General features: G+C 38.4%; 2 protein-coding genes across 5 annotated transcripts in view; one reads left to right on the plus strand and one right to left on the minus strand.

Moving 5' to 3' along the window:
* The window catches only part of LOC137657927 (LIM domain kinase 1-like), a 47,082-nt gene extending 29,460 nt beyond the window's left edge, over positions 1-17,622 (minus strand). Inside the window, exons 1-2 of the mRNA XM_068392623.1 lie at positions 17,496-17,622; positions 16,422-16,504 (exon numbers count right to left, since the gene is read on the minus strand). Of these exons, the coding sequence (XP_068248724.1) occupies positions 16,422-16,504; positions 17,496-17,608 (196 nt within the window). The 5' untranslated portion in view covers positions 17,609-17,622. The remainder of the gene's footprint in view (positions 1-16,421; positions 16,505-17,495) is intronic.
* Positions 1-25,286, plus strand: part of LOC137657926 (LIM domain kinase 1-like) — a 431,530-nt gene that overhangs the window by 103,926 nt on the left and 302,318 nt on the right. The window lies entirely within an intron of this gene.

The following is a 25,286-nucleotide window of genomic DNA, read 5'->3' on the forward strand; positions in this document are numbered from 1 at the left end:
AAAAACCCGATGGCGGACCAGCAACGATGTTGTCAGTCCAACCGGCAGAGATGATCTGAGGAACAGAAAACGGGAATGATTCCAAGTACCACTCTGTAAGGGTTGTTAACCACGTAACCGGACAACCACCACTTTGAAAAATCTGCCGGACGACAGAGACTATAGCTATATATATATAACTGCCAGGTAAGTTCTATTCGGAAAAATCCTCTATTAAGATAAAATAATTTCCTCTTCCTATTTTTTACTGACAAAGAGCTGGAAAGGCAAAAGGTGCAGTAGCTTGGTCTTAGCAGCCTAGGTTTAGGCAGGTTTGCATCTTTGCATAAAAATCAGCTCCAAATGACAAGCCTATCAATTTATATTCCTTGTAATGTTCCATCTTCTTTGAGAATACGCGACACATTGACTTCTTTTCGACAGATTCATCCCAAGAATGGGGCACAAAGAGAGGAGAAGAAGAGCCAGTTATTCTGGCGTCATTCCATGCATCTATATGTTACTACAGTATGAACAAGATGCTTACCCTCCCGTATGGAACCTGGAATTGCTACACAACTAATTGAGCAGCCACTACAAGTGCGTAGTAGGTTGACCAAGGCACAAGCCCCCGCTTGAAATACTACTGATAGAGAGTTATTGGATCCCTTGACTGGCCAGACAGTACTACACTGCATCCCTCTCTCTGGTTACGGGTAATTTTTCCTTTGCCTACAGATACACCAAGTAGTCTGGCCTATTCTTTTCCCATTTATCTCTTTCCTCATACACCTGACAATGAGATTACCAAACAATTCTTCTTTGCTAAAGGGGTTATCTACTGAACTGTTATTGTTCAGTGGCTACTTTTCTCTTGGTAAGGGAAGAAGAGACTTTAGCTATGGTAAGCAGCTTTTCTAGAACGTTACTGTACTCTAAATTCAAACCACTGTTCTCTATTCTTGGGTAGTACCATAGCCTCTTTACCATGGACTTCCGAGTCTATGACAATTAAACCCACAAGGACAATTACTCCATAGGATAACTACCCCATAGGATAATTACCCCATAGGATAACTACACATTATGACAAATACCGCATAGGATAACTACCCCTTATGAAAACTAACGCATAGGATAACTACCCCCTATGACAACTACAGTACCTCATAGGATAACTACCCCTTATGACAACTACCTAATACGATAATTACCTCCTACGACAACTATTATTATTATAATTATCATTATTATTATCATTATTATTATTATTATTATTATTATTATTATTATTACGATTCCCCATAGGGGAATACTATTGTTTTTGGTAGTATTATTATTATTCTTTCCGCACGTTTTTTTTTCGCATAAAATCTGAAATAATTATCATAGGTAGCCTATGGTAATAATATGCCATAGACCCAGTTTAAGTGACCTTGACCTACTTTTCAAGGTCACATGGGCTTTTAAAGGCAAAATTTGTAAAATTTGAAATTAGGCCTAAAGTATAAGTCGTATGGCTAAGGGCCTTATGAACAATGATACAGAGGTAAATCCCCCGATATTGCCCTACTTTATTGCAAGTAGGTCAAGGTCAAGGTCGCTAATGGCCAAACCGGCTCAAAACAGGTTTGTTTCCGAGATCTCAAAAACCGGAAGGCCCAGAGCCCTGATCTTTGTGGCATATGATGCCCTATATATTTATCTAAGGTTAGCTTAACTTTTGTAGCGACTACTTAATTACTTTTCTTAATATAGATTTTTAACTATTTTTGACATTGCAGAAATCGTGACTTTGGCAATTTCTCCATGAAATACTGGTTTTTGGTCATAAACATGCTGTAGTAAACTACCAAAAACATATGCATAAAACCTACAAATCAAATGTTAAATTTGACCTTGACCCTCATTTTCAAGGTCATTTGGCTATTTCATGGGGGAATATTAACGTAGGCTAAAGGTGATGTTTTGTTGTAAACCCCCCCCCCCCCTTCACACATGCTCTTTCAGAATATGGGGTCATATTTAACCCGTGACCTTCATATGACCTTGTAAGTGCTCATTGTCTTTAAGTTCAAAGTTCAATTCCTCTATATTTGTAATTTTTGCCTATGTTTTACCTTCATATACCTGCTATTATACAGATAAATTGCTTTAGAATAGTTTGTTAACATAACTCCAAATTTAGTCAAGGGGTCATTAAGCCAATAAACCATTACACAATATCCTTTACTGATTGACAAAAGCATTTCCACACCTATTTTGCAGGGGAATCCTCCGCCACTGGCTTTAGCCAGTTGCAGTCTAGTTATTATTATTATTATTATTATTATTATTATTATTATTATTATTATTATTATTATTACTTGCTAAGCTACAACCCTAGTTGGAAAAGCAAAATTCTATAAGGCCAGGGGCCCCAACAGGGAAAATAGCCCAGTGAGGAAAAGAAACACGAAAAAATAGAATATTTTAAGAACAGAAACAACATTAAAATAAATATTTTCTATATAAACTACAAAAACTTTAACAAAACAAGCAGAAGAGTAATTAGATAGAATAGTGTGCCCGAGTGTACCCTCAAGCAAGAGAACTCTAACCCAAGACAGTGGAAGACCATGGTACAAGGCTATGGCACTACCCAAGACTAGAGAACAATTGTATGATTTTGGAGTGTCCTTCTCCTAGAAGAGCTGCTTACCATAGCTAGAGAGTCTCTTCTACCCTTACCAAGAGGAAAGCAGCCACTGAACAATTACAGCACAGTAGTTAACCCCTTGGGGGAAGAAGAATTGTTTGGTAATCTCAGTGTTGTCAGGTGTATGAGGATAGAGGAGAATCTGTAATGAATAAGCCAGACTATTCAGTGTATGAGTAGGCAAAAGAAAAGTGAACCGTAACCAGAGAGAAGGATTCAATGAAGTACTGTCTGGCCAGTCAAAAGACCCCCATAACTCTCTAGCAGTAGTATCTCAACAGGTGGCTGGTGCCCTGACCAACCTACTACTTAAAATTCAACAATAGACATTAAAAGTTGTTCAAGACAAAAATAGGTTTCTACTAATAAATCAAAAAATTTTAAGGTAATAAATCAGAGTACAGACATTGTACAAACATTATCACAGCATTAAGCTGCTTGTTTGCCCCATTCTAGAATAAAACTATTAGTTGAAAGAAAATATTCAAACAATTTTAGATTTCTAGGTAAAATTATTCAATATAAAAAATATAATAAAAAAGGCTTGACATTTTATATAACAATGTAAATTGCAAGGAATTTTAAGTAGTATTTTAAATCTTCTGGATTTTCATAATCGCTAACAATTGATATAACTCGCTTTGAAAAATTCAAATATGTTGTTCTGGAAGGCTCTTTATCAAAACTGGTTGCGAATTGAGCCAGCTTTATTGGTTGTAAAGCTTGTGCATGTTTAATAAACATAAGAAATTTCCAAATGTAAGAGCAACAGCCACCAGCATTTGCTAAAAAGCTCCTATGCTTTGTTGGGTCTTTTATTTCTATGCTCCTCACACTCATAGGATAAAACACTGTTGGCTAAATCCTTTTGATTAACATACAGATATCCTTCATTCAATAGCTTTTCATCTCTTCTTTCACTTTTCATAAATTCCATATTTCTCTTGAGATGTAACTTCTGTAAAATATTTTAATTTTTTGACAGCAAACTTCTTTTAACCAAGTTGACATTGTTATAAGAAATCAAGAGTATTAAACAAAGAATATGATTTTTAATGTTATAAACAATAACTATTATAAGTGTGGTTAACATTATAACTTTTGAATTCAAGGGGGTAGTTGTCCTAGTGGGTAATTGTCATTGGGGGGATTAATCGTCCTGTAATGGGTCTTCCACTGCCTTGGTGTAGAGTTCACTTTCTTGAGCACGCACTCGGCAAACTTCTACCTTATTTCTTTTCTTGTCTTTTTTTTCAAGTTCTACAGTTTATATATAAAAGATTTATTTTAATGATGTTACTGTTCTTGAAGTATCTTATTTTAATTGTTCATTACTTCTATTGTATTTTATTAATTTCCTTCTTTCCCTTCCTCACTGGGCTATTTTTCCTATTGGAGCCCTTGGGTTTATAATAAGCTTCCTGATTTTCGAACTAAGGTTGTAGCTTAGCGAGCAATAATAATAAATACAATACATCAAAGGACTTGTGGGCACCCCTATAGAAGAAAAGCTGTGTAGGTGGTCTGGTGATTACATAACCCTTCCTTCAACATCTCGCCAACTGTAAGATTCCTTCTGAAGGCAAGGGTGAGGCTTAACGCTTGACTTCGTGAGTCTGGATCTAGCTGGTACCTCGGACCTTTCAGCAGTCTAGGTATATGCATTATGGATCATCTCACCAAGTAAAAAAAAAAAAAAAAAAGTGTTCCTAGACAGTGATTTCTTGGTACTGCCAGTGCTAAGGAAGATTCACTGGCACTCAGGTCTGAGGTATCAGATCTTCTTTCAGATGTCACTGCAGACCCCTCACGGTAGACAAAAGCATCTCCTCTCCATACCACCCAACACTTCATGTAGTGAGGGGATGGACAAGGGCTCAAACCTGGGTTTGAGCCCAGCAGGTTCAGAGTTTTGGCCATGTGACCTGCCACCAAACTATATGGAGCTTCTTCCATCTCTCAATGAGGGAGACTAAGGCAGAGAGACCGTGTAACTCGCCACAACTCTTCACTAACACTAAGGCAGAAGAGACAGTCTTGAAAGTCACAACCTTCACAGACGGCCTTCGAAGGCTCAAACAGGTACGAGTGAAAGCCTTGAGAACAAAAGGCATTTACCCCTCCAGGACCTCATCATTAAGACTGTTTAAAGCTCCACACGAGTACAGTATAAACAACTCATATGAGGAGGTAAGGTCTATCCCCTTTCATCAGAAGATCATGCTCAAGACTAAGCAGTAGTCTTTTCAGCAGCACCTGAGAGGAGCTTCTTTCAGCTTAGTTAGATAAAAGAATCCTGGATCTACTCTAGTGATTATACAGCCAGGATAAAACCTCTCTACAATATCAATCAGAGAGGAAGGCCTACTTTTCCTAAGAAAGTGAGGTCCATAGGGAGTTCTCTCAGGATTTTGACAGGTTATGAGGCCATCTGGGAGTCAGCAAGGTCAACCTGAGTCCAGGGCAATTCCCACACATAACCATCCATGTGATCTCATGGATGTTTCAAGACTATTTTGAACATAGCCCACAGGTTTCAAGTGGAGGAGCAAACTATGAGGAACTTCCTGTTTAGCCCTGCGGCAAACAGGTTGATCCCAGAGAACCCCATGAACCAGAAGCCTCCCCATTATGCAGGGATGTAGAGACCACTTGTGCCCCTTTACTAGATGTAAGCCACTGGAGGTGTTGTCACAACACCACCACCAAAAGCCTCCTCAATATTCTTCAAATGCTAGCCTCCCAGGATGTCTATTAGCAGATGCTGTTTCTTTTTACTACACCCCTGACACGACTAAGTCATTTAGTTGTGCACCCTGCCCCTCTTTCTATGCATCTGAGCAACGTTGTATATCTGGAGGCAGAGAGTTGAATGGGACTCCCTGTGTGGGTTTCCTTCTTCAGTCAACAGGTCAGATCGACCCTAGCCTCCCATTCCACTAGCACTGGAAGAGATGGCAGATCCTTAGAACCTAACCAATGATTCTTCAAATAGTACTGAAGCGTTCTCTGTGCTTGTTAGGGCACTGAGTACGTGCAAGCACACGGGAACGTCACTGGTGGACTCGGAGTCACCAGGAGAATATTGATGATGTTGTGACTGATCTCACAGTAATCGATCACAAAAGGACAAAGACTGACCCTAGAGAGATTGACTACAAGCAGGATTAAGTAATTGGCTGCTTATTGTCATTATACGGAATATAAAGTAACTTTATAGAAGGGACTTCCAACTTGTGTAAAATATTTAGTTTTGTTAAGTCTCCAGGAACCAGATAGTGTGTTATTGTACTCCGGAGATAAGAGAAGACAACGATGTTGAAGGAAAGCCAATTTGCTGCCTACCAGCAAATATCAGCTCAATTGAGAATGTCTATGTACATAAAATCAATTATAACTGGAAATCCCTTCCTTCAATCAAAAGAAATTTTCTATTTTCATAACAATTCTATAGATAATGCCTGGACTAGTTGGAAATGCACGATATTACTCTTTTCAGGTAAATTCAGCCTACCCTAAACATGAAAAGAAAAGCCCTGATGCTCCCCCCCCCCACTATATTCAACCAAAACAAGAATATCTAAAGGTAGTTTTGTATTCTAACGACCAGAGACAAAGTTTCTTACCAAACTAACAACCTCCATAAAAAGATACCTGAGAAAAAGGACCAATGCTGCTTCTCTGATTCTCTTTATGATGAGAATGATAACAAAAACAGACAAGATAATAATCTTGAGAAAGGATTACTACAGGGTTTATATGGTTCTCTTGCATGGCTCCAAGAAACTAATCACCCGGTGAAATATTTCCTTGTATATCCATAACAAACCATTAGGATAGAGTAATTCATGAGGTCCCATCATTTATAAAAACTACATAAGATCCCTTAAAATGAAAATACTATAGAGGCACAGAATGGAGAAAGGTTCCTTTACTGGAAGAAAACCAATTTAGCATAGCATACATTACCAGTGGTTCAACACTAGGGTCTAAAAAGCCTTCCTCCAATTGCCAGCAAAAAGCCTTTGTCACAAAGATCACTAGAAAACTTCATGGATGAAAAGTCAGTGCTTCTGGATTACCATGAAAAATTACAAGGTTTTCAAGTAATTTGAATTTTTCCTAATTATACAAACCCGAGTCCTTTACTATAGGAAATAGAAATAGTGGAATCTGGAATATGTTAGTTAAAATTTTTAATGAAGTGTAACAGCCAGCCGTATATACCTGCTGGTAGCGGGGAGGCAACCACAACCCTGCTTCCTCACTGACAACTCCCTTAGAAAGTAGCCGAGACTTTAATGGAGGTTGATGCTGGCAGGCAAGTTTGAGTAAATGCCTCAGGCTTGTATACTTAGGAAAAATACAAATTACTTTAAAAATTTGTCATTTGTTCCTACACACAATACAAACCTTGCCCTTTTCTACAGTATAAGAGACTCATCCTTAGGTGGAGAGAAGTCCCTATTCCAACTGACTGGAAACTTAACCCGGGAACTAAAAATTTGTGCATCTGTGATGCTAGCAGAGTAAGAATTCCTTACACCTCGTGTACCTGTGATAGTGTACCTGTGATAGTGTACCAGCAAGTTCACGGCACTGACTTCAGAGTTTGTATTTTAGCTGAAAATCTGTTTCGTAGACCTGGCATAAGGAATGATGTAACTCCTGAATCACCCACCCCTTATAAGGAGTGTGGGAAAAATACTCCACCATGCTTCAATATGGAATAGCTGCAAGCTGAAAAGGGCATGCCTGCATAGGGATCAAATCCAGCTTGCATAGTTTCAAAGCTGTACCCTAAGAGAGGAGAAGATCGAAAGAAAAAGAAAGGGCCAGTCAGGCTTTCCTTTTGTTCAACACTTATACGTCACCCATGCCTTGATCCGATGTAAACGGTCATGTGAAAGGAACCAAGATAGCTATTCCACTTGCTGTATGGCTACAAAAGAAAAAGATCCTATGGGTCACATCCCACAGGAAGAGGACAACTAATGACATTTAATATTACCTTACCCAAACAAACCTGCCACACAGAGTTCCTAAAGAAGGGTAACAAGTGCCTACTCAACTGAGTTTCGGGACTCTCAACCCGAGTTCCTTTCTAGGAAAGTATCACAGCTCAGCTCACTAAGTACAAGAGTAGTAAATCAGACAGAAGAGAACCAAGATCTGTCTGCATATTTATCCTAGATTCTAACCCGTGATATCGGGTATGCAAGAGGCAAAGACTTCACCCTGATCTCCAAAAATTGGATAGTTAAGCAGGGAAGTTGTTCATAGGACTCCTCAGCTACTACCAGTGCTAAACAGAGGGCTGCTACGAGGTTGTAACTCTTATCCATAGATAAACAAACAACATTCCCATGGACTTCTAACAGGAATGGAGGTCTTTGATGTATTCTTGGGCAATGGTTCCTTTTCTCCAGGAAAAGAGTTCTGACTTCGGTACAACCGGCACGATTACTATCTCGAAGTCTTAAGCATTCCTCCGAGGCCTAAAAAGGGACTTGAGCTTTTGTTGAGAGTTCATCATTGCAGCAGCATGTTGACAAACAGAATATGACGTGAGTGTTTCAAAGTTGTCAGACAGAGCTCTTGAACGCCGAACGGACTACCTCATAAACAAGATTAAGGGGACTGTTTTGACATAACTTTCAGGAATCGAAAATCGTTTTATTGTTTATGTAAGATGAAACATATCGTACATGCTCTTCAGAAGCTTCAACCAATTATTTTTACAAATAATGGAAATATAGCGGTCTCTAAATAATGATGTCATCCTTACTGCGTCGTCTGCATGACTGAGTTTGACAGAATCATCATTGTGTTTATTTTTGCATATATATGGCGATTTTTTCACTTATGTTTCGAAATCTCGAATGTCTGGCAGAAATGGAAGGCATTGGTAGAGGGTAGGTGAACAAAAACTACGAGCTATGAGAACAGCAGCCAGAGTTTCCAAAGACGTATAGAATTATAATGCATGTGTTTGTTTACTTACAGTTTGTATGTACATTGTGTTTTTACAATGTCCTTGGGAACTTTATAGCAAGGCCTAAGTTACTTAAGGTCATAAAAAGAACAAAAAGTAAGCAGAGAGCAAGAAAAAGGAACCAAGAAGAGAAGGAAATATGAATAAGAAAGCTAAAACATGCTAACTGAAAACTCCGGCAACAATGAGAGGCCGCTGGCAACTCTTACGCCAAGTGTATTAGTAAACCTAGGATTTAAATACCTCATTTAGGGTGCGTTTTTATAGGAATAAACCATAAAAGTACAAAGTAAGGTTATCATAATAATGTTATCTTGATTTTTTTTAAGAAAAAAAAAAAACAAAAAATTGTTGCAAATCTTAGGGAGTCCATAACTCAAAAATATACTTATTCACACTTAGGTACATTTTTCTCACTTATTTACTGTTCGATTCTAGAGAGAAAGATATCATTGAAAAGAGGAATAAAAATTCCACAATTTTCTGTACCAGAATTTTTATTTTCCTTTTTCTATTTTTTTCATGAATATTTTATATCTAGACGAATAACATTAAGAAAAAATTAATTAAAAAAAAGAAAAAGTAAAATAAAAAATCTGTCACACAGAATTATTTGATTTATAAAGAAGTCTTCATGGTATGATTTTCAAAACAATTGGTGTCATATTAATTTAGAAAAATGTACCTAAATTTTTTTTGGAATCGTGGTTTTTGCTAATGTCAAAAAGTTTTTGATCAAATGACTTGAAATTTTTATATGATGAAGGTATCATACTGTATATTTCTAAAACATATATAGAAATTATTTATTTTGAAAAATGAGAAAAAAAATTCATGGCATGGCAGACAGTCCCCTTAAGAAGTAGCTGGTGACCAGAGACTTTGAACACTATTAAATTGAAGAATACTCCAAAGTTGAGCATATCACTTGAAGACATACATTGTCTCGAAAAGTCAATGCTTGGACTTCCAGAGGGTTGGGGCGTCACAGGTGGGCAAGTGCCAAGGAGGTGAGAGTAGCCCTTTGCTCAATCCATCAGGAACAAAAGTTTCTGAAGTTATGCCAGTGGAGACGCGCTTGCGATATTATTATTATTATTATTATTATTATTATTATTATTATTATTATTATTATTATCATTATTACTTGCTAGGCTAAAACCCTAATTGGAAAAGCAGGATGCTATAAGCCCAGAGGCTCCAACAGGGAAAATGACCCAGTGAGGAAAGGAAACTTGAGGAAAAATGAAATATTTTAAGAGGAGTAACATTAAAATAAATATCTCCTATATAAACTATAAAAACTTGAATAAAACAAGAGGAAGAGATATAGTGTGCCCGAGTGTACCCTCAAGCACAAGAGAACTCTAACCCATGACAGTGGAAGACCATGGTACAGAGGCTATGGCACTATCCAAGACTAGAGAACAATGGTTTGATTTTAGTGTGTCCTTCTTCTAGAAGAGCTGTTTACCATAGCTAAAGTCTCTTCTACCCTACCAAAAGGAAAGTGGCCGCTGAACAATTACAGTGCAGTAGTTAACCCCTCGGATTTAGAAGAATTGTTTGCTAATCTCAATGTTGTCAGGTGTATGAGGACAGAGGAGAATCTGTAATAAATAGGCCAGACTATTCAGTGTGTGTGTAGCCAAGGGGAAAATGAACCGTAACCAGAGAGAAGGATCCAGTGTAGTACTGTCTGGCCAGTCAAAAGACCTCATAACTCTCTAGCGGTAGTATCTTAACGGGTGGCTGGTGCCCAGGCCAACCTACTACCTTGAGCTTTGTTCACCGTCTCTTAGGGACTTGAGTCTTACCGGGACAGTCTGTCCATTGGGGAAGCTGCCTTAATGCCAGAGAAGCTTAAGGTAGTACTTGAAAAAGTCTGGAGGCAGTCATTCGAACGAGATAGTCCTTGAAGGAGAGAAGTGAAGAGCCCTCCCCCTAGGGCATGGAAGGGGATCCCGGGACAGGATGCTATCCACATCCAGGTTTGTGTATCTGAGAGCTACTTTGGGGGAAGAACTGACCTTGTTGATTCGTCCCTAAGTCAAAATTCTATCTGGTGAGAGAAGTTTGTTACAATGACCAAGAGCAAGGTATCTCTTGCTTTGTTAGATTTAGACAAAAGACTGAATGTCTACACCCGAAACTCTGCTAACAAGGCCTCTACAAACAGAGATTGGAATATGGTTCGGAGTTGAGTGGCAGACGCGACAGGGCCCAGGACCAGTATCTTGTTTGTATTGATGAATAGGAGATTTCCTGAAGGTGTGATGCTACAGAACTTGTAATTCACCTACAAAGGTCCTTTGTCCTCCAAAGAACTGAATGCCTGTCCTTTATGGATGTGTCTTTGAAAACATCCAAAGAGGAAGCTCAGTCCAGCAAGTTCAGTCTAACTGGAACCCATATTACCGAGACTCAATCTTGAATGAGAAGCTTGAAGCAAAATCTTCTCTACTCTAGTCTGGATTCCCCGAAGGATCACCAAAGTTGATATCCACTGACACTGGGCCCCCTGAATCTGGGAGATGAAAAGGGGACGACAAAGTAAAGAGACCACAGCTACTTTGTTCAGCTTTGCTATCTCTTTCGTCTGAGATATTGATGCCCTCTTACCTGCGATGCCACAGGAGGACTGCCTCCCCCCTTTTTCACAGGTCATTAGCCTCCAAAGAGCTACAAAATTGTGAAAACCAAGGAGGTTCCCGAAGGTTAAGCACTTTTACATAGAAAAGCCCGTGAGAGGAAAAGGTGGTTATTTTGTGAGGCTCGGAAGCCTACCTCAAAAGGAGGAGCAGTTTGCTAACAGTGACAGGCAAAGGCTAGACAGAGATATATGGCATTGACAGGGGTTATCGCAAATCTCCCCTAGCTTCCGATAGCCTTCGTGTTCGACTTGCCATTGAGAATTTGCCGGAGCCGAGGCTCTGCTTAACTTGAACTGAGAAGGCGACAGTTTCCAAGATGTAATCTGGTGGGATTCAAGGGATCTGCCCATTGGTTATGAAGGTTGATTAATATTGATGAAGACCAGATCTGGCATTCCTGGATAGTCACCCATCCAAGTTCTGACCAGATCTAACATCATTTATACTCGCTGACAGGACGAAAAGCCATATATTCAAAATGGCATAGGCTTATCATGACCCTCTGCTAATGCCGTCTGCATAAAGTAATGGGATGAGAGATTGGCCCTTGTTGATCACAGTGATGATTATCCTACTTTGGGTGTCAGCTCTTCTGGGTGGAGAGGAAAAGATCTTAGAAGAGACCAAATCATTGTTCGTGTAACCAGCACAATTCCTCCCAGGGTTGATCTTTACTGTGTCGAGGGAGGAAGTTGAGATAACTTTCACACTACTCCTTGAAGAGGAGAGCGTGAACTAGGTGAAGATTAAAATAAATATCCTACCTTGTTTCGAGTATTGTTCTCCTGTCTGGTCTTCAGCTGCTGATTCTCATCTTAATTTGTTGGACAGGACCTTGCGGTCCATTAAATTTCTTATTCCTGATCTAGATATTAATGGCACTGTCGTTCAATTAGTTAGTTATGCATGTTGCATAGGATTTTTCATAATTCTGATCATCCTTTACCTTCAGATCTTCCCAGACAGTTCCCTTCTGTTCATAATACTAGGCATGCAGTTAATTCTAATAGTCAGGCCTTTTCCATCACGAGGCTCAATACTACACAGTATTCTAGAAGTTTTATTCCAGCTGTGACCAAGTTGTGGAATGATCTTCCTAATCAGGTAGTTGAGTTTGTAGAGCTTCAAAAGTTCAAAGTTGCAGAAAATGTTTTTATGTTGAACAGGTTGACATAAGTCTTTTTATAGTTTATATATGACATATGTTTTGATGTTGTTACTGATTTCATATTATTTTGTTAATTTTTTCTCATATCATTTACCATATTTCCCATGTCCTAAGATGCCCCTTTTTTCCCGAAAAATACCCCGAAAAATCACCCTGCATCTTAACAGTAAGAAAAAATTGTGTAGGGATGTTTGACAACCATCAAACACCCAATTAATGACATCACACTCACCAGACATACAATACAAACCTACAATTATCATTCATATGTAATAAATAAATTTAGTTTTATATTGCTCTGTGTTTAATGAAGTTCTGCAGCAAGCAAGTTATTTGTTTGTTTTGGTGATCAGCTGATGACTTGCCATCACCCTTCTACTAGCAATTATGCCAACTAATGGTCTCCTTGCAGACGATGCTGTGACATAATAGTTGCTTATGCAGTATTTATCTATTTTCCCATATTCTGTTAACATTTTGTAATAGAGCAATATTTTGATAACGATTTTGTTGCCTGAGTTCCAAAATAATAAAAACAGACAGTTGTTGAATACGATTTTGGTAAAAACATCTCACTGTTCGTTGAGTGATGTTACCAAGTTAGAAGAAAAGTAACTAGAACTAGAATCCTATATATTAGCAAAAGTATTCCACCTAGATCAAAGAAGTCTATAGAAATTCTATAGACTTCTTTGATCAATAATTAATTTTGTGTGAAAATGTATAGGCTATATGAGGAATTTGGGAAATATTACTTGAATTTTACTTCTTTACCAAAAGTTGATTAAGAACATTTGGCAACACTGAGTTCATGTAAACAACACTTGAAACACCAAACACTAAACAGGTAATTGTGGTGGCAACTACGACAGGTTTAGAAGTTTCGCATATGAAAATGTAATAAAATTGCGATAACTGGCATGCAACTAATTTATATTAACCTAGTCCTTTCATGAAACAACCAAAATATGAAAATTTACAGTGCCAAACAAAATTCACACTGACTAGAAATTGCTGCTAGGATAGTTTGTAAATTCCTCATTTTACCCCCCCCCCCCCCAAAAAAATGCTTTGCTAATTTAAGGGTGCATCTTACCATTTGTAGCATCTTACAACACGGGAAATACAATATTAATTTCCTTATTTCCTTTCCTCACTGGGCTATTTTTCCTTACTGGAGCCCTTGGGCCTATAGCATCATGCTTTTCCAACTAAGGTTGTAGCTTAGCTAATAATAATAATAATAATAATAATAATAATAATAATAATAATAAGTGATGACGTCCTTTAAAGGAATCAGGATCGATGAGATTCTAAAGGGTCAAGGGAGCATCCCTGAGGAAGAGAGCAACTAGAGCACAGCTCTTTTTCTTGACCAGTAGTGCCTGCAACCATTCCCTTGTGGGGGATAACTACATGAGGCAAAGGACTTGACCCTTGAGCTTCTCACCTCTATGCTTCCCCTAAAGGGAGGATATAGTGTAATGCTACTCCCATAAAACCAGGCAGAGGAACCTAGAGAATTTCTAATAGAACTCTCCATGATTGGTCATCCTGTACTTTGGGATCTTTCTTCTTATTCTGGGTAGCAGGTAAATCAAGAGCAAGAGATGAAGCAACAGGGCGGGCACCATACTCATGCTGGAAAAAAATTAATATTTCTGAGAGAAAAGCTCTACGAGTGTAACGAGAAAATTTGAAAACTTCCCTCAAAAACTAGAGGATTCAGATTTGAGAAATGAAAACTCCTTTGGATCAGCCAAAAGCTGAAGTGCTTCCGTTATACTTCTTCTAATCCGAGGAGGGCTCAACCAATGGTCCTGGGACCCTTGGAGGAGAAAAATTAAATTAAGGTGAAGTTCAAAACCATTGGATGAGAATGTCCCAGGGAACTGTGTTCCTCACATTTTCTTCAGTGTTCACTCTCATAAAAAGGAGGAAAGGAACAGGTAACAAGCCTAGTTTCTGTGTATTTTGCGAGGAGTGTCTAGAAGAGAAGCACCCAAATAGGCATGTCTGAAGATGCGCCCTTACGCAAGAAGAGAAGCATTTCTAGAAGTATTGCATCTGGAGTCATGTCTAGAAAACTACTTGTTGCTGCTGGCGAGAGGCATCTAGTGAGACTTGATAGCAGTATGGAGGAGGGCAACTCACATCTCCCAGTTGCGCATCTGTTAGGAGAGACTAAACTGCTGCAAGATAAACGGTCTGACGAAAGACTTCCCCATGAGACGCACCTGCTATCCTCCTCCATAGAGACAAGATGAGGCAAGAATAAAGAGCATCATATGTGCAAGCATCCAAAAGCACCACTCTGAAGAAAAGATCCTTTGCTGAAGAACAGGAACTGAGGGGCGCCTCCCTCGAGAAGGGCACCTGCGATAAACTCCATCTGAAGGTGACTGGTGACTAAACAGGACACTGAAGACATCTGAGGCAGCTGGAGACTAAACAGGACACTGCAGACATCTGAGGCAGCTGGAGAGGAATCCTCTCTTGTATCCCAAGGATAAACGATAATAACCTTTAACCATGAGGTTTGTAAATGGTTAAAGGAAATCCTCTGGAGACTAAACAGGACACTGACGACATCTGAGGCAGCTGGAGAGGAATCCTCTCTTATATCCCAAGGATAAATGATAATAACCTTTAACCATAAGGTTTGTAAATGGTTAAAGGAAATCCTCTCTCACGACCAGCTTCCAGACACTGAAGAGAAATGGGAGAGGGAAGGAAAGGGAAAGAGGATGAGGTCTTAAGTGATCTCCAATAATACCCCTGAGAAGAAAAAATCCTGTCTTCTCCAGGACTGCTTCCCTTGAAGGATGACCAACAGCAATAGGGTTACGAATCCCAGTCCTAGAGATTGCCACACATGTCATCAAAACATCCTTAACTGTTGTCAATTCCTCTGCGGGAAGATCACAAGAGGTGAAGTTCATTTCATGATGTAATTCACATACAGTAAACATAAACACAAGGGAAAAGAAAAAATTAAAATAAAAAATGGCAGATTCCAACCAGCTAGAACATCTGTCTACACTGACGGCTAATTTCGAAGTGGGTTGTCAGTGAGCCAGCAGGGGGCAGTTGCCTCCAAACTACAGGTATGTAAATACATGGCAGGTTGTTACACTTCATTAAAAGTTTTAACAACTGTGTTCCAGCTTTCAATGTTCCTCTCTGCAGTAAAGGATGACGGTTTGTACTGAGTAAGAACAAACTGAAATAAGGCAGTCACAGGAGCTTGGACAGCATTTGAAATTCTCTTCTAAGTACTATAGATTCTTCAGGAACAATAGGATGTTAGTGAACTAAATCATGCTAGGGAAAAATTAGTGCAACCCAAATAAAAATCAAGTCGCCTGGATATTATCATTTTGTTGAATGGAAGCTTCAGTGCCTCGATAGGGAGAATAAAAAGGAAAACAAGTACCTCACAACTGAAAAGCCGGTGAATGAGGGCAACTGTTTTCCAGGTTGCCAGGTTAAGTAAAGGAAAATATATACCACAAGTTTATTCTTAAGGCAGTCAAAAACAGAATCTACATGAGCACATTTTCCTATCAGTAACTATCAACGTAATAGCGGTAATGAATATACCAACTTGAAATCAATAGATATAAAATGAGAGTAAACATTATATGTAGTCAGAATATTAATTCATAAAATTTGACTCAAAGAAAACCAAAACAAGTAAAGAGAAATGTTTGAGACATGTCATGGGAGAATCTACCTGCCTGGGATGGTTTGTAACTGATTTGGATATATTCCATTACCTATATTCATGAAAATAACAAAGCAACTAAACTACTCAGTTCATAAAATAAAAAACAATGAAAATCTATACAGAAGGATGTATATGTAGATGAAGTATAATTATAAACTTGAATGAATTGGGTGTAAATAAAAATTATATCCACATACCAATCAGTTGTATACTGTGAGGTTTCTTAGTAAAAGATGAAGATTTATTCAATGGCTGCATCTGTCTTTTATAGCATTGTCCACTGAAAAAGATATAATAAAATTACTGTACTAATTATCAGCAAAGCATAATGCATGTTAGCTTGTATGTATGTATGTTTCAAGAATAAAGTTTCCTCTACTATGGCAGAGGCTCAAAATACTCAACAGTCACTGCTACATTTATACTTCAACATTGAATTGTGGATGAAAGCCATGTGCAGTAAAACTTCCTCTGCACCTACGCCTATACTTACTGTTCTCTCATCTTTTTCATCCCTCTATCCATAAAATTATTAAAAAGGAAATCCAAAGAGAAATAGCATATCCTTCACAGAGATCATTCTAACACCAAATAATTAAGACTCTCTTCTCCAACCTCTCACATAGTTTCAAATTTTCGAAAAATAACTTATCAATCCTAATAATTTATTCATCTTTATGATACACCCACAACTCCCCACTAAAGTTACTCTCCACTAAAGTTTATTTTCGGTCAGGGTGATACAAACAACTTTTTACATATTTTTGCAGAATTCTTTGATAGCTCTTGCATAAACACTTGAGACACCCAGCCACTATATTGTTTGAACAGAAACTGTTCTTCCTCTATTTATCCTTCTGATATCAGCCTTACTAACTCAATTCAAATCATAACATAGAACTTCTGTGGTATAGGTAAAGCCATGCATATATACTGTAGATCCTACATCCCATTTTAATTACCTTAGCACTTATAAAAAAATGTATAATTTAAAAAATTTCTTAAATCCAGACATGACTAGTCAGCCCCTCAACTTCATTTTTCCGACCACACTGCAGTATTTCACTTTAATCCCATTGAATTTCAATGCCTTTCAAATTACCAACATCTTGACCACTTTTACATACAGTATATCTTTTATCAATCTCCTGATTACCTTATTTACATCATCAATAGTACATGATTTACCTTCATCTCATATTTTTCACATCAAACAGACCTATTATGAAATCCAATTGCTCAATTAAGGCACAATATCAACTCATACTTACCAATATAGTTTAGACCTTTCAACAAGAGCATACGACTCGCCATCTCCAATAAATGCACAACATGAAGCACAGATAAAGCATTCTGGATGAAACTTATGGTCACCCGCAACCATAACTGGACCAGTGATTATCTATAATACACAAAAGAAAGTTAAATATAACAATTTTGAAATAATTAATATTTTTCCTAACTATACAGACCTTGAGCTCTTTACAATGGATATTATTTTGAAGACTTTTTAGTGAGGTATAACTACCCACTGCCAGTTAGCTGGGGGTAGACCAACCAACTCGTCACACATACACACATACCGATGAAATTTTACTTTTTAATTGCAAACAGGGCTTTCTAAGGGGTTAGGTGATGGCAGGACAGGTATGTATAAAAAGATCAAGGTTTGTATAGTTAGGAAAAATTCAAATTTCCAATTTGTAGTTTGTTCTGACACAAATACAAACCCTTTTGCTCTTTACAATGGAGACACTCTTAGGTGGGTGTCAGGCAGTAACGTAATTTTAAAGTAAAATTTTGTTGTTTTGCCTTTTTGCACTGATGGCTTTCATTTTTATTTTGTTTACAATTTTGTAAAGCTAAATTAAGTATTTTGCTGTTGGTTTTACATTAGTACATATATTTTGGTTAAATGTAGTGTTTAATTTGCTTTGGTTTAAATGTAATGTTTAATTTGCTTTGGTTGAAAAAGCTTAAGTTTTGTGGCGCCATCTATTGAGTGCATTTTGAAGTGCGGCCTTCCTCAGTATTTTTACTTCCTTGGCAAATTTTTAACTCATTTATTTTTCTTTGTGGTGACTGGGAGTGTTGTAAGGAGAGGTGACTTGTGACTCTCCTAAAGTATTCTCGAGAGTCTAGTTCAAGGCCATTGAAGACTCTGGAGCTGCTGATCTGCTTTTGTGGATTATATATACAATTTATCATTGAGCTGCTTCTTAATGTGGAAGGCAGTTTACCTGTGAAGCTACGTGCGAGAACAAGACTTGCAACTGTGATTCAAGTGTTCTACTGCTTAACCTGGACATTGGCAGTTTTGTGTAGAGCAGGGCTCGAGAGCCTTTTTCATCTTGGATGGATATATCTACTGTATCAGCACCAGAGTGGTCTTGTTGGAGCAAGTAGGGAGGCTTCTCTCAGGTAAGAGGAACATCCCCTGTATTTTGTCGAGCCATAGACTGAAAGTGTATATCCACCAACGGTTGTGAAGGGCTGTTCTGCTGATGAGAGTGACGACTTGTGACCATATTTTTGAGCAGCAGATGGACTCGTCTATATCAGTACCGGTCTGTGTCATAGGACCAATATATTTGTGCCTGTAACTATTGTCAAAGCCGATGAAGGTTTAATATGAGTGTTGTAAGATTATGTACTTTAATATTAAGGTTTAGATTGTGATATAGGTAGGATTATTGTTTCATTTTGTATGTTCTTCCACTTCTTTCCTTTCTGTTTAGTAATAGGTTAGCGTGGTGGGTAAAGGCTTTTGGGTACCTTAACATTAAAGATTTGATTTCCTCACTATGAGTAGGGTTTAGTTTTAGCATTAGGTGACTCATTGAGTTAATCGATGGCATATTGTACTTAATCAATTTATTACTTTTTGTGGGCCATCAGTGTTAGTACCTTATTGTTGTAATAAATATTGTGAAATTTTTGCCCTTGTGTCTTTCTGGTTTTCCTCGTTCCTACTGATTTGAGTTTTTGTCACTGGATTGGTGAATAAGTTAAAAGAACCCGTTATGGCTTCCTTCTAGAGGGAGTTCGTAACATATTTTGGCGACCGTGACAGGATCCAGGACAAACTCGAATCGGTGGTGCGAGTTACCAGACTGTGCTCTGGGTGAGATTTTTCAGTATTTATTTTTGTTGTGCTTCACCACCTTCCTTCTTTTCCTTTTCATTATGTCTGATGTAGAGTTTAACCCTGCCGAATTTTTGGCTTCTCAGGATTGTGTTAGGTATTTGGGTGCTTTGACTAAAGAAAATTTGAAAGCTTGTGCTAGGTCGTTAGGCATTTCTTTGACAAATAGGGAATTGAAAAAGGACGTATATAATATGGTAAAGAATAGGCTGTGTGAACTTAAACAAACTGCTGATGAATTAGTTAGTGAAAGCATGAGTGAGTCTGATGTAGAACGGGCTCCGGGATTGAGTCTTTTTCAGGATCCGTCTCAATGTGGACTGATTTTTGAAGGGTATGGCAGTCTGCCTGATGGTAAAAGTCAGACTGAGGGGGTTCCTCGTACTGATAATGTGTCTCCAGCTGTTCCTACTCGTTCGGTCAAAGGAGAAAATAAGCCACTAGTTAAGGATTTCCAGAATATGTTAGAACTAAAGAAGTTAGAGTTCGAGGAGTTTGAGAGAATCAGAGCTCATGAGAGAACGATGCTTAGCATGCAGTTAGAGCTGGCCAAGATCCAGCAAGGTAAGTGTGAGAGTACCCGCATCCATGAAGATATTGGGGAAAAGTTTAGCTTTGGGGATGCTCTAAAACTTGTACCTTGTTTTACTGAGGAGAATGTGCCTGAATTCTTTAAGGCTTTCGAAAGGGTTGCTTCTAGGTTGTCTTGGCCTAGGGAGGTCTGGACAGTGTTGATTCAATGTCGCTTACTGGGCAAGGCTCAGAAGGTTTATAATGCCATAGAGGAGCAAGTATCTCGGGATTATGAGAAAGTGAAAGTTTTGATATTAAAAGCTTACGATTTGGTTCCCGAGGCCTACAGGCAGAGGTTTAGGAATTTTAACAAAATCCCGAACATGACTTATGTGGAGTTTGCTCGTGTAAAGCAGGAGCATTTTGATGATTGGCTCAAGAGTCGCCAAGTAACTACTTTGGCGGCCTTGAAAGAGTTGATATTGATTGAAGATTTTAAAAAATCGTGTGCTAAAGATTTAAGAGTTCATTTAGAAGACTTGAAAGTGACTTCTTTTCCCAGAATTGCTCAGTTGAGTGATGAATATATATTGACCCATAAGGTTGGTACTGAGAACGTCAGGGGTAATTTCCCTGTGGTCAAGGGTAACTGGGAGAGTAAAAAGAAAGTGTTTGTTAACCAAAATAATTCTAATTTCCAGGCTTACTCTAACTCTAAAGCAAATTCCAATTATCAGGTCAAAAATCAACCAAACAGTAATCCTAGTGGTAATTTTGTAGATAGGAATTCTGCAAAAACTAATAATGCTCATCCTAGTCGTACTATAACAAGTGGTGTGGGAAGTAGAACCTGTTACTGGTGTAATAAGACAGGACATATCCAAGCTAATTGTTTTGCTCGTCAGAGGTATTTACAGAGGCAGACTACTACTCCTATTGCTGTGGTGAATAATGTTAAGGCTTCTCAACAATCTGTAGAGAATGAAGAAAATGGTAACAAAAGTAATAGAGAATGATTCCCCCATGTGACTGTCATTTAATAAGTATATTTGGCCAGGTAAGCTGAGATTTGAGAAGGAAGTTATAGATATAAAATTTTTGAGGGATACAGGTGCTGCTCGATCTTTATTGTTAAGAAGTAGGTTACCTCTTAACGTGAAGATCGCTAACTATATAATTTTAAGTGGTTTTCCGGACACTGTTGTGTCGGCTCCTGTGGTTGAAGGAGAGATTGACATATTGGGTGTCGTAAAGAATATTAATCTGGCCATTGTTGATAAACTACCTATACCTGGGATAGATGGTATCCTAGGAAATGACTTGTGTAATGTGGAGGGACAAGAATTGTTTCCCATTTTAACTTTAAATAAATTACCCATTGCTGTAACTACTCGCTCCCAGAGGAAAGGGCGTAACCTCTTGATGGACGGAGAGGATTTACATTTAGACCCTGTTCAAGTAGATGTAGCAGTAGGAAGGCTCGAGTCAGTAGGAAGTAGTGGTAGTAGTAAGGTAGTTAGAGCATGGAATAGGGCTGATTTTATAAAAGCTCAGCATGATGAATTTGATGTGGAAATAACTGAGGGGGATGATATTTCTAAGCCATGTTTTGTATCGGAGAGAGGATTACTGTGTAGATTAAGCCGTTCTGCTCTTATGGAATCCTCAGAGTATCATAAGCAGATTTTGGTACCTAAACAATTCAGAGACGAATTGCTGCAGTTAGCTCATGAGGATCCTTTCTCGGGACACTTTGGGGTAACAAAAACTTTTAAGAGATTAACCAAGCTTTTTTGGTGGCCTAATATGAAAAGGTGTATTAAGCAGTTCTTGCGAACTTGTGTAACGTGCCAGGTCATGGGTAAACCTAATCAGGTATTGCGAAAAGCTCCATTAAAACCCATCCCTGTAATTGGTGAACCATTTTCTGAGATTGTCATTGATGTTGTTGGTCCTTTACCTAGAACTCAATCGGGATATATGTACTTATTAACTGTGATGGATAGGGCTTCTCGGTTCCCAGAGGCTTTCCCTCTTAGGAAAGTAACGTCAAAAGCTGTCTGGGAAAAGTTAGTAGAATATTTTTGTCGTTATGGGTTACCTTGTACCATTCAATCAGATTGTGGTACTAACTTTACTTCCAAGTACTTTAAGGACAGGTGTGCTGAACTGGCCATTCAGCACATCACCAGTGTCCCATACCATCCTGAAAGTCAAGGGGTTGTGGAAAGGTTCCACCAAACCTTAAAAAGTATAATTGGCAAGTACTGTTATGAAAGGGAGAGTAGTTGGGATAAGGAACTACCTTATGCATTATTTGCAATAAGAACTCACCCAAATGAATCGACTGGTGTTTCTCCTTTCAGATTGGTGTATGGTCATGAGGTTCGAGGTCTTTTAGAAGTATTATTTGAAGTGTTGATTGGGGGACGAAAACAAATTCAAAATCTTAATATATTTTTATCTAATTTGAAAAATAAATTGGGTGGTGCCTGGAAGTTTGCCAAAGGTAATCTGGAAGCTTCCCAGGCTAGTATGAAAGCATTCCATGATCGTAAGGCAGTTAGTCGTTCTTTCGAATCTGGAGATCTGGTTCTGGTTTTAGATATGGACCCTGATAGTTTTCTGAAACCCAGATTTAAAGGTCCATGGAAGGTAATAAGAAAGGTGTCTGACTTTAACTACGAATTAGATTCTCCAGGTTCTACTAGGAAGAGTAGAATTTTTCACATTAATAGGTTAAAGAAATATGAAGGTAGAAATCTAAGTCCATTAAATATTGTTTATGAAATGCCATGTCCTCTAGCTACTGTATTTTATGATAACGTTGATGACCATGTACCTGTAGAGAATTTAAGAACTAAGTTTGAGATTTTTAATAAGGCAAATGTTTTGTTGGAACATCTGGATGAAGTCCAGAAGAAAGATTTGTTATGTTTGATAACGGCTTTTCCAAAAGTGTTTAGAGAGGCTCCAGGGCTTACTTCATGGCTTGAACATGATGTTGAGGTTGGTGATGCTCTTCCAGTAAAGCAGGCTCCTTACCGCCTGAACCCAGAAAAAGCCAAAGTAGTCGAGAAGGAGGTACAGTATATGCTGGACCACAATCTTATTCAACCCAGTTCAAGTCCTTGGAGTTCTCCTATTGTTCTGGTAAAGAAACCTGATGGTAATTATAGAATGTGTGTTGACTACCGTAGGGTTAATCAGGTAACAAAGAGTGACAGTTTCCCTCTTCCCCGGATTGACGATTTAATAGACCGAATAGGTAATGCCAAATTTGTAACGAAATTAGACTTATTGAAGGGTTATTGGCAGGTGCCATTGTCTCACAGGGCTCGTGAGATTTCGGCATTTGTCACCCCCAATGGGTTATATGAGTGTAAGGTGATGCCTTTTGGTTTGAAAAATGCAGCCTGTACGTTCCAGCGCCTTATGAATAGAGTGATATGCGGGCTGGAGGGTACCGAAATATATATTGACGACTTGGTGGTATATAGTCAGGACTGGAAAACCCATGTTGAAAGGTTAAGAAAACTCTTTCAGGTTTTACGAAAGGCTGGTTTGGTTGTAAACATCGATAAGTGTGAGTTTGGTAAGGCTGTAGTGACGTATCTGGGTCATGAGGTTGGTTTGGGGAAGGTTGCTCCTAAACATGCTAATATTGAGGTTATAGCCAACCTTCCTCAGCCGCGTAATGTCCGTGATGTCCGCAAAGTCCTTGGCATGTTAGGGTATTACAGGAGGTTCCTGAAGAATTTTGCTGACATCGCCCAGCCTTTAACTAATCTATTGAAAAAGAACACTAAGTTTTTGTGGAGTACAGAATGTGAAAAAGCATTTTCTAATTTGAAATCGGTATTAGTCTCGGAACCAATTCTTAGCTCTCCCAATTTTAATAAACCTTTTATTTTGGCGGTGGATGCCAGTGACGTGGGTGTTGGAGGAGTTCTGTTTCAGAGAGATGATGAGGGGGAAATGCACCCTGTATCTTATTTCAGTAAAAAGTTACTCCCGGCTGAAAGAAGGTATTCCACCATAGAGAAGGAAGCTTTGGCTCTGGTGAAGAGCGTAACCCATTTTTCTATTTACTTATCTAGTTCTCTCCAGGTTGAAGTGTTGACGGACCATAACCCGTTGGTATTTATAAATAAGATGAAGGGAGCGAATCAAAGAATTCTGCGATGGGCACTTCTCCTTCAGGAATATAACCTGGTCTTTCAGCATATAAAAGGAGTGGACAACAAGATCCCCGATGCACTTTCTAGGATGTGAAGTGTGGGCTGCTGTGCCGTTCCTGATTTTTTTTTTATTTTCTTTTCAGATGATGTATAGGCTATTAATGTATTCTAAGGTTGTTTTTTTTTTTGTGCAATCCCGGAGTTCCCTGGTTTTTTTTTTTGGTGGGGGTGTCCAGTTAGGTTAAGTAGTCTTAGTGTAAGTGTTTTGGTTGGTAATGTTTACTTTCTTATTTTCGTATTAAGGTTAAAAAAAAAAAAAAAAAAAAATATTTTTCCTGTTCAGTCAAATTAATTTTTTTTTTTTTTTTCGTTGAAGGAGGAAGGTGTCAGGCAGTAACGTAATTTTAAAGTAAAATTTTGTTGTTTTGCCTTTTTGCACTGATGGCTTTCATTTTTATTTTGTTTACAATTTTGTAAAGCTAAATTAAGTATTTTGCTGTTGGTTTTACATTAGTACATATATTTTGGTTAAATGTAGTGTTTAATTTGCTTTGGTTTAAATGTAATGTTTAATTTGCTTTGGTTGAAAAAGCTTAAGTTTTGTGGCGCCATCTATTGAGTGCATTTTGAAGTGCGGCCTTCCTCAGTATTTTTACTTCCTTGGCAAATTTTTAACTCATTTATTTTTCTTTGTGGTGACTGGGAGTGTTGTAAGGAGAGGTGACTTGTGACTCTCCTAAAGTATTCTCGAGAGTCTAGTTCAAGGCCATTGAAGACTCTGGAGCTGCTGATCTGCTTTTGTGGATTATATATACAATTTATCATTGAGCTGCTTCTTAATGTGGAAGGCAGTTTACCTGTGAAGCTACGTGCGAGAACAAGACTTGCAACTGTGATTCAAGTGTTCTACTGCTTAACCTGGACATTGGCAGTTTTGTGTAGAGCAGGGCTCGAGAGCCTTTTTCATCTTGGATGGATATATCTACTGTATCAGCACCAGAGTGGTCTTGTTGGAGCAAGTAGGGAGGCTTCTCTCAGGTAAGAGGAACATCCCCTGTATTTTGTCGAGCCATAGACTGAAAGTGTATATCCACCAACGGTTGTGAAGGGCTGTTCTGCTGATGAGAGTGACGACTTGTGACCATATTTTTGAGCAGCAGATGGACTCGTCTATATCAGTACCGGTCTGTGTCATAGGACCAATATATTTGTGCCTGTAACTA

Source organism: Palaemon carinicauda, chromosome 18 (assembly GCF_036898095.1).
Source record: "Palaemon carinicauda isolate YSFRI2023 chromosome 18, ASM3689809v2, whole genome shotgun sequence".
NCBI classification, from domain to species: domain Eukaryota; kingdom Metazoa; phylum Arthropoda; class Malacostraca; order Decapoda; family Palaemonidae; genus Palaemon; species Palaemon carinicauda.